General features: G+C 51.0%; 1 protein-coding gene across 1 annotated transcript in view; it reads right to left on the minus strand.

The window, feature by feature from the left end:
* The window catches only part of bmpr2a (bone morphogenetic protein receptor, type II a (serine/threonine kinase)), a 56741-nt gene that overhangs the window by 33806 nt on the left and 2108 nt on the right, over positions 1–20827 (minus strand). The window contains exon 2 of the mRNA XM_042317954.1: positions 2396–2581. Within this exon, the coding sequence (XP_042173888.1) occupies positions 2396–2581 (186 nt within the window). The remainder of the gene's footprint in view (positions 1–2395; positions 2582–20827) is intronic.

Below are 20827 nucleotides of genomic sequence, written 5' to 3' on the forward strand. Positions count from 1 at the left end.
CAGGGGTTTTCTTTATTTTTACTATTTTCTACATTGTAGACTAGTACTGAAGACATCAGAACTATTAAATAACACATATGGAATCATGTGTGTGTGGTGCTGGATTAGGGTTAGTTGTAGACTGTGTGTGTGGTGCTGGATTAGGGTTAGTTGTAGACTGTGTGTGTGGTGCTGGGTTAGGGTTAGTTGTGGACTGTGTGTGGTGCTAGATTAAGGTTAGTTGTAGACTGTGTGTGGTGCTGGGTTAGTTGTACACTGTGTGTGGTGCTGGGTTAGTTGTAGACTGTGTGTGGTGCTGGGTTAGTTGTAGACTGTGTGTGGTGCTGGGTTAGTTGTAGACTGTGTGGTGCTGGGTTAGTTGTAGACTGTGTGTGGTGCTGGGTTAGTTGTAGACTGTGTGTGGTGCTGGGTTAGTTGTAGACTGTGTGGTGCTGGGTTAGTTGTAGACTGTGTGTGGTGCGGGGTTAGTTGTAGACTGTGTGTGGTGCTGGGTTAGTTGTAGACTGTGTGGTGCTGGGTTAGTTGTAGACTGTGTGTGGTGCTGGGTTAGTTGTAGACTGTGTGTGGTGCTGGGAAAGTTGTAGACTGTGTGGTGCTTGGTTAGTTGTAGACTGTGTGTGGTGCTGGGAAAGTTGTAGACTGTGTGTGGTGCTGGGTTAGTTGTAGACTGTGTGTGTGGTGCTGGGTTAGTTGTAGACTGTGTGTGGTGCTGGGTTAGTTGTAGACTGTGTGGTGCTGGATTAGGATTAGTTGTGGACTGTGTGGTGCTGGGTTATGGCTAGTTGTAGACTGTGTGTGGTGCTGGGTTATGGTTAGTTGTAGACTGTGTGGTGCTGGGTTAGGGTTAGTTGTAGACTGTGTGTGGTGCTGGGTTAGTTGTAGACTGTGTGGTGCTGGGTTAGTTGTAGACTGTGTGGTGCTGGGTTAGTTGTAGACTGTGTGTGGTGCTGGGTTATGGTAGTTGTAGACTGTGTGTGGTGCTGGGTTAGGGTTAGTTGTAGACTGTGTGTGGTGCTGGGTTAGTTGTAGACTGTGTGGTGCTGGGTTAGTTGTAGACTGTGTGTGGTGCTGGGTTAGTTGTAGACTGTGTGTGTGGTGCTGGGTTATGGTTAGTTGTAGACTGTGTGTGTGGTGCTGGGTTATGGTTAGTTGTAGACTGTGTGTGGTGCTGGGTTATGGTTCGTTGTAGACTGTGTGTGGTGCTGGGTTAGGGTTAGTTGTGGACTGTGTGTGGTGCTGGGTTAGGGTTAGTTGTGGACTGTGTGTGGTGCTGGGTTAGGGTTAGTTGTAGACTGTGTGTGGTGCTGGGTTATGGCTAGTTGTAGACTGTGTGTGGTGCTGGGTTAGGGTTAGTTGTGGACTGTGTGTGGTGCTGGATTAGGGTTAGTTGTAGACTGTGTGTGGTGCTGGGTTAGAGTTAGTTGTAGACTGTGTGTGGTGCTGGGTTAGTTGTCGACTGTGTGTGGTGCTGGGTTAGTTGTAGACTGTGTGTGTGGTGCTGGGTTAGGGTTAGTTGTGGACTGTGTGTGGTGCTGGGTTAGGGTTAGTTGTGGACTGTGTGTGGTGCTGGGTTAGGGTTAGTTGTGGACTGTGTGTGGTGCTGGATTAGGGTTAGTTGTAGACTGTGTGTGGTGCTGGGTTAGGGTTAGTTGTAGACTGTGTGTGGTGCTAGGTTAGTTGTAGACTGTGTGTGGTGCTGGGTTAGTTGTAGACTGTGTGTGTGGTGCTGGGTTAGTTGTAGACTGTGTGTGGTGCTAGGTTAGTTGTAGACTGTGTGTGGTGCTGGGTTAGTTGTAGACTGTGTGTGGTGCTGGGTTAGTTGTAGACTGTGTGTGGTGCTGGATTAGGGTTAGTTGTGGACTGTGTGTGGTGCTGGGTTAGGGTTAGTTGTGGACTGTGTGTGGTGCTGGGTTATGGTTAGTTGTGGACTGTGTGTGGTGCTGGGTTATGGTTAGTTGTAGACTGTGTGTGGTGCTGGATTAGGGTTAGTTGTGGGCTGTGTGTGGTGCTGGGTTACGGTTAGTTGTGGACTGTGTGTGTGGTGCTGGGTTAGTTGTAGACTGTGTGTGGTGCTGGGTTAGTTGTAGACTGTGTGTGGTGCTGGGTTAGTTGTAGACTGTGTGTGGTGCTGGGTTAGTTGTAGACTGTGTGTGGTGCTGGGTTAGTTGTAGACTGTGTGTGGTGCTGGGTTAGTTGTAGACTGTGTGAATGGTGCTGGGTTAGGGTTAGTTGTAGACCGTGTGTATGGTGCTGGGTTAGTTGTAGACTGTGTGTGGTGCTAGGTTAGTTGTAGACCGTGTGTGGGGTACTGGGTTAGTTGTAGACTGTGTATGTGGTGCTGGGTTAGTTGTAGACTGTGTGTGGTGCTAGGTTAGGGTTAGTTGCAGACTGTCACCTTGTTTGACCAGCCTGACGTCTCCAGGAGGACTCTTCTCCCAGAGGCCGAAGCAGTGAGATCCTTTCGAGCAGTGGATCGTGGTGTTCTCGGGGGAAACCCGTCCCTCCCCCACCGCCACGCGCTCCATCTCCCACTGCTGCTGCTGCTCAGTGAAGGCACACTCCCTCTCCTTCTGCTGGTCAGCTGAGGGGGAGGAGGGGCGGTATTCATTCCTCATTCAGCAAACAGAGATGGCTCTCAAGAAACACATGAGACAGCACGCAATCCGACCACAACAACCTCCCCCCTACCACCAACCCATCTCTTCTCTAATCAGACCACTCCAACCTCCCCCACCACCAACCCATCTCTTCTCTAATCAGAACACTAAACCTCCCCCGACCTCCCCCACCACCAACCCATCTCTTCTCTAATCAGACCACTAAACCTCCCCCGACCTCCCCCACCACCAACCCATCTCTACTCTCATCAGACCACTAAACCTCCCCCGACCTCCCCCACCACCAACCCATCTCTTCTCTAATCAGAACACTAAACCTCCCCCACCACCAACCCATCTCTAATCAGACCCCTACAGCCCCCCGACCACCAACCCATCTCTAATCAGACCCCTACAGCCCCCCGACCACCAACCCATCTCTAATCAGACCATTCCAGCCTCCCCTGACCTCCCCACCACCAACCCATCTCTAATCAGACCATTCCAGCCTCCCACCAACCTCCCCCACCACCAACCCATCTCTAATCAGACCATTCCAGCCTCTCACCAACCGCCCCCTACAGCCACCCCCGACCTCCCCTAACACCAACCCCTCGCTTCTCTAATCAGACCATCACAGCCTCCCCCTGACCTCCCCCACCACCAACCCATCTCTTCTCTAATCACTACAGTACTACATTAACCCTGGTCTACTGTATTCCAGACCCACTACAACATTAACCCTGGTCTACTGTATTCCAGACCCACTACTACATTAATACTGTAATCCAGACCCACTACTACATTAACCCTGGTCTACTTTATTCCAGACCCACCACAACATCAACCCTGGTCTACTGTATTTCAGACCCACTACCACATTAACCCTGGTCTACTGTAATCCAGACCCACTACTACATTAACCCTGGTCTATTGTATTCCAGACCCACTACTACATTAACCATGGTCTACTGTATTCCAGACCCACCACAACATCAACCCTGGTCTACTGTATTTCAGACCCACTACCACATTAACCCTGGTCTACTGTAATCCAGACCCACTACTACATTAACCCTGGTCTATTGTATTCCAGACCCACTACTACATTAACCATGGTCTACTGTATTCCAGACCCACCACAACATCAACCCTGGTCTACTGTATTTCAGACCCACTACCACATTAACCATGGTCTACTGTATTCCAGACCCACTACTACATTAACCATGGTCTACTGTAATCCAGACCCACTACCACATTAACCATGGTCTACTGTATTCCAGACCCACTACTACATTAACCCTGGTCTACTGTATTCCAGACCCACTGCTACATTAACCCTGGTCTACTGTATTCCAGACCCACTACTACATTAACCCTGGTCTACTGTATTCCAGACCCACTACTACATTAACCCTGGTCTACTGTATTCCAGACCCACTACTACATTAACCCTGGTCTACTGTATTCCAGACCCACTGCTACATTAACCCTGGTCTACTGTATTCCAGACCCACTACTACATTAACCCTGGTCTACTGTATTCCAGACCCACTACTACATTAACCCTGGTCTACTGTAATCCAGACCCACTACTACATTAACCATGGTCTACTGTATTCCAGACCCACTACTACATTAACCCTGGTCTACTGTATTCCAGACCCACTACTACATTAACCCTGGTCTACTGTATTCCAGACCCACTACTACATTAACCCTGGTCTACTGTATTCCAGACCCACTACTACATTAACCCTGGTCTACTGTATTCCAGACCCACTACTACATTAACCCTGGTCTACTGTATTCCAGACCCACTACTACATTAACCCTGGTCTACTGTATTCCAGACCCACTACTACATTAACCCTGGTCTACTGTATTCCAGACCCACTAATACATTAACCCTGGTCTACTGTATTCCAGACCCACTGCTACATTAACCCTGGTCTACTGTATTCCAGACCCACTACTACATTAACCCTGGTCTACTGTATTCCAGACCCACTACTACATTAACCCTGGTCTACTGTATTCCAGACCCACTACTACATTAACCCTGGTCTATTGTATTCCAGACCCACTACTACATTAACCATGGTCTACTGTATTCCAGACCCACTAATACATTAACCCTGGTCTACTGTATTCCAGACCCACTACCACATTAACCCTGGTCTACTGTATTCCAGACCCACTACTACATTAACCCTGGTCTACTGTATTCCAGACCCACTAATACATTAACCCTGGTCTACTGTATTCCAGACCCACTACTACATTAACCCTGGTCTACTGTATTCCAGACCCACTAATACATTAACCCTGGTCTACTGTATTCCAGACCCACTAATACATTAACCCTGGTCCTCCTCCTCTGTTTACATACCCTACATTATTCATCTCATATGTATATGTAGATACTGTACTCTATATAATCTACTGCATCTTTATGTAATACATGTATCACTAGCCACTTTAACTATGCTACTTTGTTTACATACTCATGTCATATGTATATACTGCACTCAATACCATCTACTGTATCTTGCCTATGCCACTCTGTACCATCACTCATTCATATATCTTTATGTACATATTCTTTATCCCCTTACACTTGTGTCTATAAGGTAGTAGTTTTGGAATTGTTAGCTAGATTACTTGTTGGTTATTACTGCATTGTCGGAACTAGAAGCACAAGCATTTCGCTACACTCGCATTAACATCTGCTAACCATGTGTATGTGACAAATAAAATTTGATTTGATTTGGTCCTCCTCCCCCTCCTACTACATTAACCCTGGTCCTCCTCCTCCTCCTACTACATTAACCCTGGTCCTCCTCCTCCTCCTACTACATTAACCCTGGTCCTCCTCCCCTTCATACTACATTAACCCTGGTCCTCCTCCCCTTCCTACTGCATTAACCCTGGTCCTCCTCCCCTTCCCACTACATTAACCCTGGTCCTCCTCCCCTTCCCACTACATTAACCCTGGTCCTCCTCCCCTCCTACTACATTAACCCTGGTCCTCCTCCTCCTACTACATTAACCCTGGTCCTCCTCCTACTACATTAACCCTGGTCCTCCTCCCCCTCCTACTACATTAACCCTGGTCCTCCTCCTCCTACTACATTAACCCTGGTCCTCCTCCCCTCCTACTACATTAACCCTGGTCCTCCTCCCCCTCCTACTACATTAACCCTGGTCCTCCTCCTCCTACTACATTAACCCTGGTCCTCCTCCTCCTCCTACATTAACCCTGGTCCTCCCAATCCTACTACTACATTAACCCTGGTCCTCCTCCTCCTACTACATTAACCCTGGTCCTCCTCCTCCTACTACATTAACCCTGGTCCTCCTCCTCCTCCTACTACATTAACCCTGGTCCTCCTCCTACTAATACATTAACCCTGGTCCTCCCAATCCTACTACTACATTAACCCTGGTCCTCCTCCTCCTACTACATTGACCCTGGTCCTCCTCCTCCTACTACATTAACCCTGGTCCTCTTCCTCCTCCTACTACATTAACCCTGGTCCTCCCAATCCTACTACTACATTAACCCTGGTCCTCCTCCTCCTACTACATTAACCCTGGTCCTCCTCCTCCTACTACATTAACCCTGGTCTACTGTGTTTCAGGGTTAGAGTGAGGGGAGTATTCCTCTATGGGTCAGGGTTAGAGTCAGGGTTAGAGTGAGGGGAGTATTCCTCTATGGGTCAGGGTTAGAGACAGGAGTAGAGACAGGGTTAGAGACAGGAGTAGAGACAGGGTTAGAGACAGGAGTAGAGTCAGGGTTTCGAGACAGGAGTAGAGACAGGGTTCGAGACAGGGTTCGAGACAGGGTTTCGAGACAGGGTTTCGAGACAGGGTTTCGAGACAGGGTGCGAGAAAGGGTCTGAGACAGGGTACGAGACAGGGTCCGAGACAGGGTTAGAGTGAGGGGAGTATTCCTCTATGGGTCAGGGTTAGGGTTAGAGTGAGGGGAGTATTCCTCAGGCTTAGAGTCAGGGTTAGAGTGAGGGGAGTATTCCTCTATGGGTTAGGGTTAGAGTGAGGGGAGTATTCCTCTATGGGTCAGGGTTAGAGTTAGAGTGAGGGGAGTATTCCTCTATGGGTCAGGGTTAGAGTTAGAGTGAGGGGAGTATTCCTCTATGAGTCAGGGTTAGAGACAGGGTTAGAGACAGGAGTAGAGACAGGGTTAGTGTTAGAGTCCGGGTTAGAGTCAGGGTTAGAGTGAGGGGAGTATTCCTCTATGGGTCAGGGTTAGAGTCAGGGTTAGATTGAGGGGAGTATTCCTCTATGGGTCAGGGTTAGTGTTAGAGTCAGGGTTAGAGACAGGGTTAGTGTTAGAGTGAGGGGAGTATTCCTCTATGGGTCAGGGTTAGTGTTAGGGTTCAAGTCAGGGTTAGAGTGAGGGGAGTATTCCTCTATGGGTCAGGGTTAGAGTCAGGGGAGTATTCCTCTATGGGTCAGGGTTAAAGTCAGGGTTAGTGTTAGAGTCAGGGTTAGTGTTAGAGTTAGGGTTAGAGTCAGGGTTAGAGTGAGGGGAGTATTCATCTATGGGTCAGGGTTAGAGTGAGGGGAGTATTCCTCTATGGGTCAGGGTTAGTGTTGGAGTCAGGGTTAGTGTTAGAGTCAGGGTTAGAGACAGGGTTCGAGACAGGGTTAGAGTCAGGGTTAGAGTCAGGGTTAGAGTGAGGGGAGTATTCATCTATGGGTCAGGGTTAGAGTGAGGGGAGTATTCCTCTATGGGTCAGGGTTAGAGTCAGGGTTAGAGTCAGGGTTAGAGTGAGGGGAGTATTCCTCTATGGGTCAGGGTTAGTGTTGGAGTCAGGGTTAGTGTTAGAGTCAGGGTTAGAGTCAGGGTTCGAGACAGGGTTAGAGTCAGGGTTCGAGACAGGGTTAGAGTCAGGGTTAGAGTGAGGGGAGTATTCCTCTATGGGTCAGGGTTAGAGTCAGGGTTCGAGTCAGGGTTAGAGTCAGGGTTAGAGTGAGGGGAGTATTCCTCTATGGGTCAGGGTTAGAGTGAGGGGAGTATTCCTCTATGGGTCAGGGTTAGAGTCAGGGGAGTATTCCTCTATGGGTCAGGGTTAGAGTCAGGGTTAGTGTTAGAGTCAGGGTTAGAGTTAGGGTTAGTGTTAGAGTCAGGGTTAGAGTGAGGGGAGTATTCCTCTATGGGTCAGGGTTAGAGTCAGGGTTAGAGTGAGGGGAGTATTCCTCTATGGGTCAGGGTTCGAGACAGGAGTAGAGACAGGGTTAGAGACAGGAGTAGAGACAGGGTTAGAGACAGGAGTAGAGTCAGGGTTTCGAGACAGGAGTAGAGACAGGGTTCGAGACAGGGTTTCGAGACAGGGTTTCGAGACAGGGTGCGAGAAAGGGTCTGAGACAGGGTACGAGACAGGGTCCGAGACAGGGTTAGAGTGAGGGGAGTATTCCTCTATGGGTCAGGGTTAGGGTTAGAGTGAGGGGAGTATTCCTCAGGGTTAGAGTCAGGGTTAGAGTGAGGGGAGTATTCCTCTATGGGTTAGGGTTAGAGTGAGGGGAGTATTCCTCTATGGGTCAGGGTTAGAGTTAGAGTGAGGGGAGTATTCCTCTATGGGTCAGGGTTAGAGTTAGAGTGAGGGGAGTATTCCTCTATGAGTCAGGGTTAGAGACAGGGTTAGAGACAGGAGTAGAGACAGGGTTAGTGTTAGAGTCAGAGTTAGAGACAGGGTTAGAGTGAGGGGAGTATTCCTCTATGGGTCAGGGTTAGTGTTAGAGTCTGGGTTAGAGTCAGGGTTAGATTGAGGGGAGTATTCCTCTATGGGTCAGGGTTAGTGTTAGAGTCAGGGTTAGAGACAGGGTTAGTGTTAGAGTGAGGGGAGTATTCCTCTATGGGTCAGGGTTAGAGTCAGGGTTAGTGTTGGAGTCAGGGTTAGTGTTCGAGACAGGGTTAGAGTGAGGGGAGTATTCCTCTATGGGTCAGGGTTAGAGTCAGGGGAGTATTCCTCTATGGGTCAGGGTTAGAGTCAGGGTTAGTGTTAGAGTCAGGGTTAGTGTTAGAGTCAGGGTTAGAGTCAGGGTTAGAGTGAGGGGAGTATTCATCTATGGGTCAGGGTTAGAGTGAGGGGAGTATTCTTCTATGGGTCAGGGTTAGTGTTGGAGTCAGGGTTAGTGTTAGAGTCAGGGTTAGAGACAGGGTTAGAGTCAGGGTTAGAGTCAGGGTTAGAGTCAGGGTTAGAGTGAGGGGAGTATTCATCTATGGGTCAGGGTTAGAGTGAGGGGAGTATTCCTCTATGGGTCAGGGGAGTCAGGGTTAGAGTCAGGGTTAGAGTGAGGGGAGTATTCCTCTATGGGTCAGGGTTAGTGTTGGAGTCAGGGTTAGTGTTAGAGTCAGGGTTAGAGTCAGGGTTCGAGACAGGGTTAGAGTCAGGGTTCGAGACAGGGTTAGAGTCAGGGTTCGAGACAGGGTTAGAGTCAGGGTTAGAGTGAGGGGAGTATTCCTCTATGGGTCAGGGTTAGAGTCAGGGGAGTATTCCTCTATGGGTCAGGGTTAGAGTCAGGGTTAGTGTTAGAGTCAGGGTTAGTGTTAGAGTTAGGGTTAGAGTTAGGGTTAGAGTGAGGGGAGTATTCCTCTATGGGTCAGGGTTAGAGTGAGGGGAGTATTCCTCTATGGGTCAGGGTTAGAGTCAGGGTTAGAGTGAGGGGAGTATTCCTCTATGGGTCAGGGTTCGAGACAGAGTTAGAGTCAGGGTTAGAGTGAGGGGAGTATTCCTCTATGGGTCAGGATATTCATTGGACCAGAGCAGCAGTGTGTTTACCCATGGCCCAGTTATTTGCTAATCTCTAAACCCCCCCTCGCTCCCCCGTCCCCTTCCTCGCCGCGGCCTCACTAGCAAAAAACAACAACAGCCCGATTTATTTTTTCTTTCTCCCTCGCCCAGAGATGGACGTTGTGTGTTCTACAGTCAAAACGAATCAGTGCTCGGTCAGACTCTCCTCTCCTCTCCAAGGCTCCACACTGGAAATACATCACATTATAGACCCCTGAAATGTCCTACTGGAAATACATCACATTATAAACTAATGAAATATCCTACTGGAGAGGTGGTGGGGCATAATGGTCAGGGAGAGGGGCATAATGGTCGGGGAGAGGGACATAATGGTTGGGGAGAGGGACATGATGGTCGGGGAGATGGGCATAATGGTCGGGGAGATGGGCATAATGGTCGGGGAGAGGGGCATAATGTTCTGGGAGAGGTGGTGGGGCATAACGGTCGGGGAGAGGGGCATAATGGTCGGGGAGAGGGGCATAATGGTAGGGGAGAGGGGCATAATGTTCAGGGAGAGGGGAATAATGGTAGGGGAGAGGGGCGTAATGGTCGGGGAGAGGGGCATAATGGTCGGGGAGAGGTGGTGGGGCATAATGGTCGGGGAGAGGTGGTGGGACATAATGGTCGGGGAGAGGTGGTGGGGCATAACGGTCGGGGAGAGGTGGTGGGGCATAACGGTCGGGGAGAGGGGCATAATGGTCGGGGAGAGGGGCATAATGGTAGGGGAGAGGGGCACAATGGTCATGGAGAGGGGAATAATGGTAGGGGAGAGGGGCATAATGGAGGGGAATAATGGGGAGAGGGGAATAATGGTCGGGGAGGGGAATAATGGTCGGGGAGAGGGGCATAATGGTCGGGGAGAGGGGCATAATGGTCGGGGCATAATGGTCGGGAGAGGGGCATAATGGTCGGGGAGAGGGGCATAATGTTCTGGGAGAGGTGGTGGGGCATAATGGTCGGGAGGTGGGGCATAATGGTCGGGGAGAGGGACATGACGGTCGGGGAGAGGGACATGACGGTCGGGGAGAGGGGCATGACGGTCGGGGAGAGGCATGACGGTCGGGGAGAGGGGCATGACGGTCGGGGAGAGGGGCATGACGGTCGGGGAGAGGGGCATGACGGTCGGGGAGAGGGGCATAACGGTCGGGGAGAGGTGGTGGTGCATTATGGTCGGGAGAGGTGGTGGGGCATAACGGTAGGGGAGAGGGCCATAATGGTCGGGGAGAGGGGCATAATGGTCGGGGAGAGGGGGTGGGGCATAACGGTCGGGGAGAGGGGGTGGGGCATAACGGTCGGGGAGAGGGGCATAACGGTCGGGGAGAGGGTCATAACGGTCGGGAGAGGGGCATAACGGTAGGGGAGAGGGGCATAACGGTCAGGGAGAGGGACATGACGGTCGGGGAGAGGGGCATGACGGTCGGGGAGAGGGGCATAATGGTCGGGGAGAGGGACATGATGGTCGGGGAGAGGGGCATAATGGTCGGGCAGAGGTGGTGGGGCATAACGGTCGGGGAGAGGGGCATAATGGTCAGGGAGAAGGGCATAATGGTAGGGGAGAGGGGCATAACGGTAGGGGAGAGGGGCATAACGGTCGGAGAGAGGGGCATAACGGTAGGGGAGAGGGGCATAACGGTAGGGGAGTGGGGCATAATGGTCGGGGAGAGGGGCATAACGGTCGGGGAGAGGGGCATAACGGTCGGGGAGAGGGGCATAATGGTAGGGGAGTGGGGCATAATGGTCGGGGAGAGGGGCATAATGGTCGGGGAGAGGGGCATAATGGTCGGGGAGAGGGGCATAATGGTCGGGGAGAGGGGCATAATGTTCTGGGAGAGGTGGTGGGGCATAATGGTAGGGGAGAGGGGCATAACGGTCGGGGAGAGGGCATAACGGTCGGGGAGAGGGGCATAACGGTCGGGGAATAATGGTCGGGAGAGGTGGTGGGGCATAATAGTAGGGGAGAGGGGCATAATGGTCGGGGAGAGGGGCATAATGGTCAGGGAGAGGTGGTGGGGCATAATGGTCGGGGAGAGGGACACAATGGTAGGGAGAGGGGCATAATGGTCGGGGGAGAGGGGCATAATGGTCGGGGAGAGGGGCATAATGGTAGGGGAGAGGGGCACAATGGTCATGGAGAGGGGAATAATGGTAGGGAGAGGGGCATAATGGTCGGGGAGAGGGGAATAATGGTCGGGGAGAGGGGCATAATGGTCGGGGAGAGGGGCATAATGGTCGGGGCATAATGGTCGGGAGAGGGGCATAATGGTCGGGGAGAGGGGCATAATGTTCTGGGAGAGGTGGTGGGGCATAATGGTCGGGAGGTGGGGCATAATGGTCGGGGAGAGGGACATGACGGTCGGGGAGAGGGACATGACGGTCGGGGAGAGGGACATGACGGTCGGGGAGAGGGGCATGACGGTCGGGGAGAGGGGCATGACGGTCGGGGAGAGGGGCATGACGGTCGGGAGAGGTGGTGGTGCATAACGGTCGGGAGAGGTGGTGGGGCATAATGGTAGGGGAGAGGGCCATAATGGTCGGGGAGAGGGGCATAATGGTCGGGGAGAGGGGGTGGGGCATAACGGTCGGGGAGAGGGGGTGGGGCATAACGGTCGGGGAGAGGGGCATAACGGTCGGGGGAGAGGGTCATAACGGTCGGGGAGAGGGGCATAACGGTAGGGGAGAGGGGCATAACGGTCGGGGAGAGGGACATGACGGTCGGGGAGAGGGGCATGACGGTCGGGGAGAGGGGCATAATGGTCGGGGAGAGGGACATGATGGTCGGGGAGAGGGGCATAATGGTCGGGCAGAGGTGGTGGGGCATAACGGTCGGGGAGAGGGGCATAATGGTCAGGGAGAAGGGCATAATGGTAGGGGAGAGGGGCATAACGGTAGGGGAGAGGGGCATAACGGTCGGAGAGAGGGGCATAACGGTAGGGGAGAGGGGCATAATGGTAGGGGAGTGGGGCATAATGGTCGGGGAGAGGGGCATAACGGTCGGGGAGAGGGGCATAATGGTAGGGGAGTGGGGGGCATAATGGTCGGGGAGAGGGGCATAATGGTCGGGGAGAGGGGCATAATGGTCGGGGAGAGGGGCATAATGGTCGGGGAGAGGGGCATAATGTTCTGGGAGAGGTGGTGGGGCATAATGGTAGGGGAGAGGGGCATAACGGTCGGGGAGAGGGCATAACGGTCGGGGAGAGGGGCATAACGGTCGGGGAATAATGGTCGGGAGAGGTGGTGGGGCATAATAGTAGGGAGAGGGGCATAATGGTCGGGGAGAGGGGCATAATGGTCAGGGAGAGGTGGTGGGGCATAATGGTCGGGGAGAGGGACACAATGGTCGGGGAGAGGGACACAATGGTAGGGGAGAGGGGCATAATGGTCGGGGAGAGGGGCATAATGGTCGGGGAGAGGGGCATAATGGTCGGGGAGAGGTGGTGGGGCATAATGGTCGGGGAGAGGGGCATAATGGTTGGGGAGAGGGACATGATGGTCGGGGAGAGGGACATGATGGTCGGGGAGAGGTGGTGGGGCATAATGGTCGGGGAGAGGGGCATAATGGTCGGGGAGAGGGGCATAATGGTCAGGGAGAGGGGCATAACGGTAGGGGAGAGGGGCATAACGGTAGGGGAGAGGGGCATAACGGTCGGGGAGAGGGGCATAACGGTCGGGGAGAGGGGCATAACGGTCGGGGAGAGGGGCATAACTGTAGGGGAGAGGGGTATAATGGTAGGGGAGAGGGGCATAATGGTCGGGAGAGGTGGTGGGGCATATTGGTCGGGGAGAGGGGCATAACGGTAGGGGAGAGGGGCATAACGGTAGGGGAGAGGGGCATAATGGTCAGGGAGAGGTTGTGGGGCATAATGGTCGGGGAGAGGGGCATAATGGTCGGGGAGAGGGGCATAATGGTCGGGGAGAGGGGCATAATGGTCGGGGAGAGGGGCATAATGGTCGGGGAGAGGGGCATATTGGTCGGGGAGAGGGGCATAATGGTCGGGGAGAGGGGAATAATGGTTGGGGAGAGGGGAATAATGGTTGGGGAGAGGGACATAATGGTCGGAAAGAGGGGGAGGTGATGGTTTTTATTGAAGCAGGGCTGGGGGTGTCTAATCTGTTCCTCTGCATCTGGCCCTCTGCTCTCTCGGGTGTGTCTGGGTTAAGGCTGGCCTGCAGACATGATAATCCTCCTGATTAAAGCCAGTGTAGACCTAAACCAGACTGAGCCTCTCAGAGTTACATTTTTTACTATGGAAAATTGGGATCCTTAACGTTAAGAAAAATCCCCAACCAAAAAACAAAAGATAATTAGGTGCAGAAAGTAAATAGCATGGTGGGTCAATTTGTGCAACAACTAAGATGCTCCACTTGTCTGCTATTTTGGTGCCCTGACTACCATGGTGTGAACAGTGTGAAGCAAACCCGTACGCATGAACAGACACTGTGTGTTCTTCAAGTGTTGCATCTCACTCATCTCAAAATCCAAGCCTATTCATTGATGACATGACCTGCTTTACTGAAGTTGGGAGACATTGCAAGCCAATAAATTGCAAGATACAGCTAAGCAGATCTATCAGTATAGGCAGGTCGGCTACCAGGCAGACTGTCAGAACTGAACACTATCTATCAGTATAGACAGGTCTATCTATCAGTATAGGCGGGTCTATCTATCAGTATAGGCAGGTCGGCCACCAGGCAGACCTGAACACTATCTATCAGTATAGGCAGGTCTATCTATCAGTATAGGCAGGTCGGCCACCAGGCAGAGCTGAACACTATCTATCAGTATAGGGAGGTCGGCCACAAGGCAGAACTGAACACTATCTATCAGTATAGGCAGATCTATCTATCAGTATAGGCAGGTCTATCTATCAGTATAGGCAGGTCGGCCACCAGGCAGAACTGAACACTATCTATCAGTATAGGCAGGTCTATCTATCAGTATAGGCAGGTCTATCTATCAGTATAGACAGGTCGGCCACCAGGCAGAGCTGAACACTATCTATCAGTATAGGCAGGTCTATCTATCAGTACAGGCAGGTCGGCCACCAGGCAGAGCTGAACACTATCTATCAGTATAGGCAGCACCAATTGGGCCAGATGGGCTCTCGTACCTCAGCCTGGCTGAAGAGATGAAGGAGAGTTATTAGGTTCTAGTTGGGCCAGATGGGCTCTCATTCCTCAGCCTGGCTGAAGGAGAGTTATTAGGTTCTAGTTGGGCCAGATGGGCTCTGGTTCCTCAGCCTGGCTGAAGGAGAGTTATTAGGTTCTAGTTGGGCCAGTCGGGCTCTCGTTCCTCAGCCTGGCTGAAGGAGAGTTATTAGGTTCTAGTTGGACCAGATGGGCTCTCGTTCCTCAGCCTGGCTGAAGGAGAGTTATTAGGTTCTAGTTGGGCCAGATGGGCTCTCGTTCCTCAGCCTGGCTGAAGGAGAGTTATTAGGTTCTAGTTGGGCCAGATGGGCTCTGGTTCCTCAGCCTGGCTGAAGGAGAGTTATTAGGTTCTAGTTGGGCCAGATGGGCTCTCGTTCCTCAGCAAAGGCTGAAGGAGAGTTATTAGGTTCTAGTTGGGCCAGATGGGCTCTCGATCCTCAGCCTGGCTGAAGGAGAGTTATTAGGTTCTTGTTGGGCCAGATGGGCTCTCGTTCCTCAGCCTGGCTGAAGGAGAGTTATTCGGTTCTAGTTGGGCCAGATGGGCTCTCGGTCCTCAGCCTGGCTGAAGGAGAGTCATTAGGTTCTAGTTGGGCCAGATGGTCTCTCGTTCCTCAGCCTGGCTGAAGGAGAGTTATTAGGTTCTAGTTGGGCCAGATGGGCTCTCGTTCCTCAGCCTGGCTGAAGGAGAGTTATTCGGTTCTAGTTGGGCCAGATGGGCTCTCGGTCCTCAGCCTGGCTGAAGGAGAGTCATTAGGTTCTAGTTGGGCCAGATGGTCTCTCGTTCCTCAGCCTGGCTGAAGGAGAGTTATTAGGTTCTAGTTGGGCCAGATGGGCTCTCGTTCCTCAGCCTGGCTGAAGGAGAGTTATTCGGTTCTAGTTGGGCCAGATGGGCTCTCGTTCCTCAGCCTGGCTGAAGGAGAGTTATTAGGTTCTAGTTGGGCCAGATGGGGCTCTCGTTCCTCAGCCTGGCTGAAGGAGAGTTATTCGGTTCTAGTTGGGCCAGATGAGCTCTCGTTCCTCAGCCTGGCTGAAGGAGAGTTATTAGGTTCTAGTTGGGCCAGATGGGGCTCTCGTTCCTCAGCCTGGCTGAAGGAGAGTTATTAGGTTCTAGTTGGGCCAGATGGGCTCTCGTTCCTCAGCCTGGCTGAAGGAGAGTTATTAACATTCTCTTTCTGCAAATTATGAAGTGTGATGAGCTGCTGGAATGTTGACTCAACCAATCACAGCTCAGCTTTCTCCGTCTCTCTCTCTATATCTCCCACTCTGTCTGTCCCTCTCGCTCTCTCTCCGAGTAATTCTTCCTCGTGTAACCTGCTGAGTGAGTAGCTGTCTTCCAGGCCTACAAAAAATGGTCACCATTTCAATTGATTTCCAGTCAGGCTAATTTTACTACTAGACCATGAAGCTAGACAGAATATGTATGATAACAGACTAGGGGGACAGGGTAGGACAGTGGAGACAGAATATGTATGATAACAGACTAGGGAGACAGAATATTTATTATAACAGACTAGGGGGACAGGGTAGGACAGTGGAGACCGAATATCTATAATAACAGACTAGGGGGACAGTGGAGACAGAATACCTATTATAACAGACTATGGGGACAGGGTAGGACAGTGGAGACAGAATACCTATGATAACAGACTACGGGGACAGGATAGGACAGTGGAGACAGAATATCTATAATAACAGACTACAGGGACAGGGTAGGACAGTGGAGACATAATATCTATAATAACAGACTACAGGGACAGGGTAGGACAGTGGAGACAGCATACCTATTATAACAGACTACGGGGACAGGGTAGGACAGTGAAAACAGAATGTATGTAGTGTATGACCAGGGGGACAGGGTTGGACAGTGGAGACAGAATACCTATGATAACAGACTACGGGGACAGGGTAGGACAGTGAAAACAGAATGTATGTAGTGTATGACCAGGGGGACAGGGTTGGACAGTGGAGACAGAATATATATTATAACAGACTAGGAGGACAGGGTAGGACCGTGGAGACAGAATATATATTATAACAGACTAGGAGGACAGGGTAGGACCGTGGAGACAGAATATATATTATAACAGACTACGGGGACAGGGTAGGACAGTGGAGACAGAATATCTATAATAACAGACTACGGGGACAGGGTAGGACAGTGGAGACAGCATACCTATTATAACAGACTAGGGGGACAGTGGAGACAGAATATCTATTATAACAGACTAGGGGGGCAGGGTAGGACAGTGGAGACAGAATATGTATGACAGCAGACTAGGGGGACAGGGTAGGACAGTGGAGACAGAATAAATATGATAACAGACTACGGGGACAGGGTAGGACAGTGAAAACAGAATGTATGTAGTGTATGACCAGGGGGACAGGGTAGGACAGTGGAGACAGAATATCTATTATAACAGACTAGGGGGACAGGGTAGGACCGTGGAGACAGAATATATATTATAACAGACTAGGAGGACAGTGGAGACAGAATACCTATTATAACAGACTAGGGGGACAGGGTAGGACAGTGGAGACAGAATATATATTATAACAGACTAGGAGGACAGGGTAGGACCGTGGAGACAGAATATATATTATAACAGACTAGGAGGACAGTGGAGACAGAATACCTATTATAACAGACTAGGGGGACAGGGTAGGACAGTGGAGACAGAATACCTATTATAACAGACTAGGGGGACAGGGTAGGACAGTGGAGACAGAATATCTATTATAACAGACTAGGGGGACAGGGTAGGACAGTGGAGACAGAATACCTATTATAACAGACTACGGGGACAGGGTAGGACAGTGGAGACAGAATACCTATTATAACAGACTACGGGGACAGGGTAGGACAGTGGAGACAGAATACCTATTATAACAGACTACGGGGACAGGGTAGGACAGAATACCTATTATAACAGACTAGGAGGACAATGGAGACAGAATACCTATGATAACAGACTACGGGGACAGGGTAGGACAGTGGAGACAGAATGTATGTAGTGTATGACCAGGGGGACAGGGTACTGTAGTGTAGACAGACAGGGTACTGTAGTGTAGACAGACAGGGTACTGTCGTGTAGACAGACAGGGTACTGTAGTGTAGACAGGCAGGGTACTGTCGTGTAGACAGACAGGGTACTGTAGTGTAGACAGACAGGGTACGGTAGTGTAGACAGACAGGGTACGGCAGTGTAGACAGACAGGGTAGTGTAGACAGACAGGGTACGGTAGTGTAGACAGACAGGGTACGGCAGTGTAGACAGACAGGGTACGGCAGTGTAGACAGACAGGGTATTGTAGTGTAAAACCTGCAGAACAAGACAATGGGTGGCCCTGGAGGACAGGCCCTTTAAGGTAATGTACTGTTCGGTATACATAGTTATAGGCAAATCAGTGCAATGCACACACACACACCCTCTGCTGCCATCCTCCCACGCTTCATCAAAGAGCAGGCTAAATTACAGGACAGGAAATGGGAGGAGACAGACAGCTAGACATTCTGAGAGTGTTCCATCACCTGATCACCACTCCATTCTTAAACTAGTTTTATATTTCTCCTTTCCTCTCTCGAAGCTTTCCCATCCGCTCTCTCTCTCTTTCCCCGAAATCCTCTCTCTCTCTTTCCCATCCTCTCTCTCTTTCCCATCCTCTCTCTCTTTCCCATCCTGTCTCTCTCTTTCCCATCCTGTCTCTCTCTTTCCCATCCTCTCTCTCTCTTTCCCATCCTCTCTCTCTCTTTCCCATCCGCTCTCTCTCTTTCCCATCCGCTCTCTCTCTTATCTCTCAAGGTGATCCAGAAGCTAGGCATCAACCCAACGTCTAGAGTTTTATATTTCTCCTTTTCTCTCTCTCTCTTTCCCATCCGCTCTCTCTCTCTTTCCCATCATCTCTCTCTCTCTTTCCCATCATCTCTCTCTCTTTCCCATCCTCTCTCTCTTTCCCATCCGCTCTCTCTCTTATCTCTCAAGGTGATCCAGAAGCTAGGCATCAACCCAACGTCTAGAGTTTTATATTTCTCCTTTTCTCTCTCTCTCTCTCTTTCCCATCTGCTCTCTCTCTCTTTCCCATCCGCTCTCTCTCTCTTTCCCATCATCTCTCTCTCTTTCCCCATCCTCTCTCTCTCTCTTTCCCCCTCTCCTCTCTCTTTCCCTCTCTCTCTCTCTCTCTCTCTTTCCCTTTCCCTCTCTCTCTCTTTCCCATCCTCTCTCTCTCTCTCTCTCTCTCTCTTTCCCATCCTCTCTCTCTCTCTCTCTTTCCCATCCTCTCTCTCTCTCTCTCTCTCTCTTTCCCATCCTCTCTCTCTCTCTCTTTCCCATCCTCTCTCTCTCTTTCCCATCTCTCTTTCCCATCCCTCTCTCTCTCTCTTTCCCATCCTCTCTCTCTCTCTTTCCCATCCTCTCTCTCTCTCTCTTTCCCATCCTCTCTCTCTCTCTCTTTCTCTCTCTTTCCTTTCCCCTCTCTCTCTCTCTCTTTCCCATCCTCTCTCTCTCTCTCTTTCCCATCTCTCTTTCTCTCTCTCTTTCCCATCCTCTCTCTCTCTCTCTCTTTCCCATCCTCTCTCTCTCTCTTTCCCATCCTCTCTCTCTCTCTCTCTTTCCCATCTCTCTCTCTCTCTCTTTCCCATCCTCTCTCTCTCTCTCTCTTTCCCATCCTCTCTCTCTTTCTCTCTTTCCCATCCTCTCTCTCTCTCTCTCTTTCCCATCTCTCTCTCTCTCTCTCTTTCCCATCCTCTCTCTCTCTCTTTCCCATCCTCTCTCTCTCTCTCTTTCCCATCTCTCTCTCTCTTTCCCATCCTCTCTCTCTCTTTCCCATCCTCTCTCTCTCTTTCCCATCCTCTCTCTCTCTTTCCCATCTCTCTCTCTCTTTCCCATCCCTCTCTCTCTCTTTCCCATCCTCTCTCTCTCTTTCCCATCTCTCTCTCTCTCTTTCCCATCCTCTCTCTCTCTTTCCCATCCCCTCTCTCTCTTTCCCATCCTCTCTCTCTCTTTCCCATCCTCTCTCTCTCTTTCCCATCCCTCTCTCTCTTTCCCATCCTCTCTCTCTCTTTCCCATCCTCTCTCTCTCTTTCCCATCCTCTCTCTCTCTTTCCCATCCCCTCTCTCTCTTTCCCATCCTCTCTCTCTCTCTCTCTTTCTTTCCCATCCTCTCTCTCTCTTTCTTTCCCATCCTCTCTCTCTCTCTCTCTCTTTCCCATCCTCTCTCTCTCTCTCTCTCTTTCCCATCCTCTCTCTCTCTTTCCCATCCCCTCTCTCTCTTTCCCATCCCCTCTCTCTCTTTCCCATCCTCTCTCTCTCTTTCCCATCCTCTCTCTCTTTCTTTCCCATCCTCTCTCTCTCTCTTTCTTTCCCATCCTCTCTCTCTCTCTTTCTTTCCCATCCTCTCTCTCTCTCTCTCTTTCCCATCCTCTCTCTCTCTCTCTTTCCCATCCTCTCTCTCTCTCTTTCCCATCCTCTCTCTCTCTTTCCCATCCTCTCTCTCTCTTTCCCATCCTCTCTTTCTTTCCCATCCTCTCTTTCTTTCCCATCCTCTCTTTCTTTCCCATCCTCTCTTTCTTTCCCATCCTCTCTCTCTCTCTTTCCCATCCTCTCTCTCTCTCTTTCCCATCCTCTCTCTCTCTCTCTTTCCCATCCTCTCTGTCTCTCTTTCCCATCCTCTCTCTCTTTCTTTCCCATCCTCTCTCTCTCTCTCTCTTTCCCATCCCTCTCTCTCTCTTTCCCATCCTCTCTCTCTCTCTCTCTTTCCCATCCTCTCTCTCTCTCTCTCTTTCCCATCCTCTCTCTCTCTCTCTCTTTCCCATCCTCTCTCTCTCTCTCTCTTTCCCATCCCTCTCTCTCTCTCTCTCTTTCCCATCCCTCTCTCTCTCTCTCTCTTTCCCATCCTCTCTCTCTCTCTTTCCCATCATCTCTCACTCTTTCCCATCCTCTCTCTCTCTTTCCCATCCTCTCTCTCTCTTTCCCATCCTCTCTCTCTCTTTCCCATCCTCTCTCTCTCTTTCCCATCCTCTCTCTCTCTTTCCCATCCTCTCTCTCTCTTTCCCATCCTCTCTCTCTCTTTCCCATCCTCTTTCCCTCTCTCTTTCCCATCCTCTCTCTCTCTTTCCCATCCTCTCTCTCTCTTTCCCATCCTCTCTCTCTCTTTCCCATCCTCTCTCTCTCTTTCCCATCCTCTCTCTCTCTTTCCCATCCCCTCTCTCTCTTTCCCATCCTCTCTCTCTTTCTTTCCCATCCTCTCTTTCCCTCTCTCTTTCTTTCC

Source organism: Oncorhynchus tshawytscha, unplaced genomic scaffold, assembly GCF_018296145.1.
Source record: "Oncorhynchus tshawytscha isolate Ot180627B unplaced genomic scaffold, Otsh_v2.0 Un_contig_237_pilon_pilon, whole genome shotgun sequence".
Lineage (NCBI taxonomy): Eukaryota > Metazoa > Chordata > Actinopteri > Salmoniformes > Salmonidae > Oncorhynchus > Oncorhynchus tshawytscha.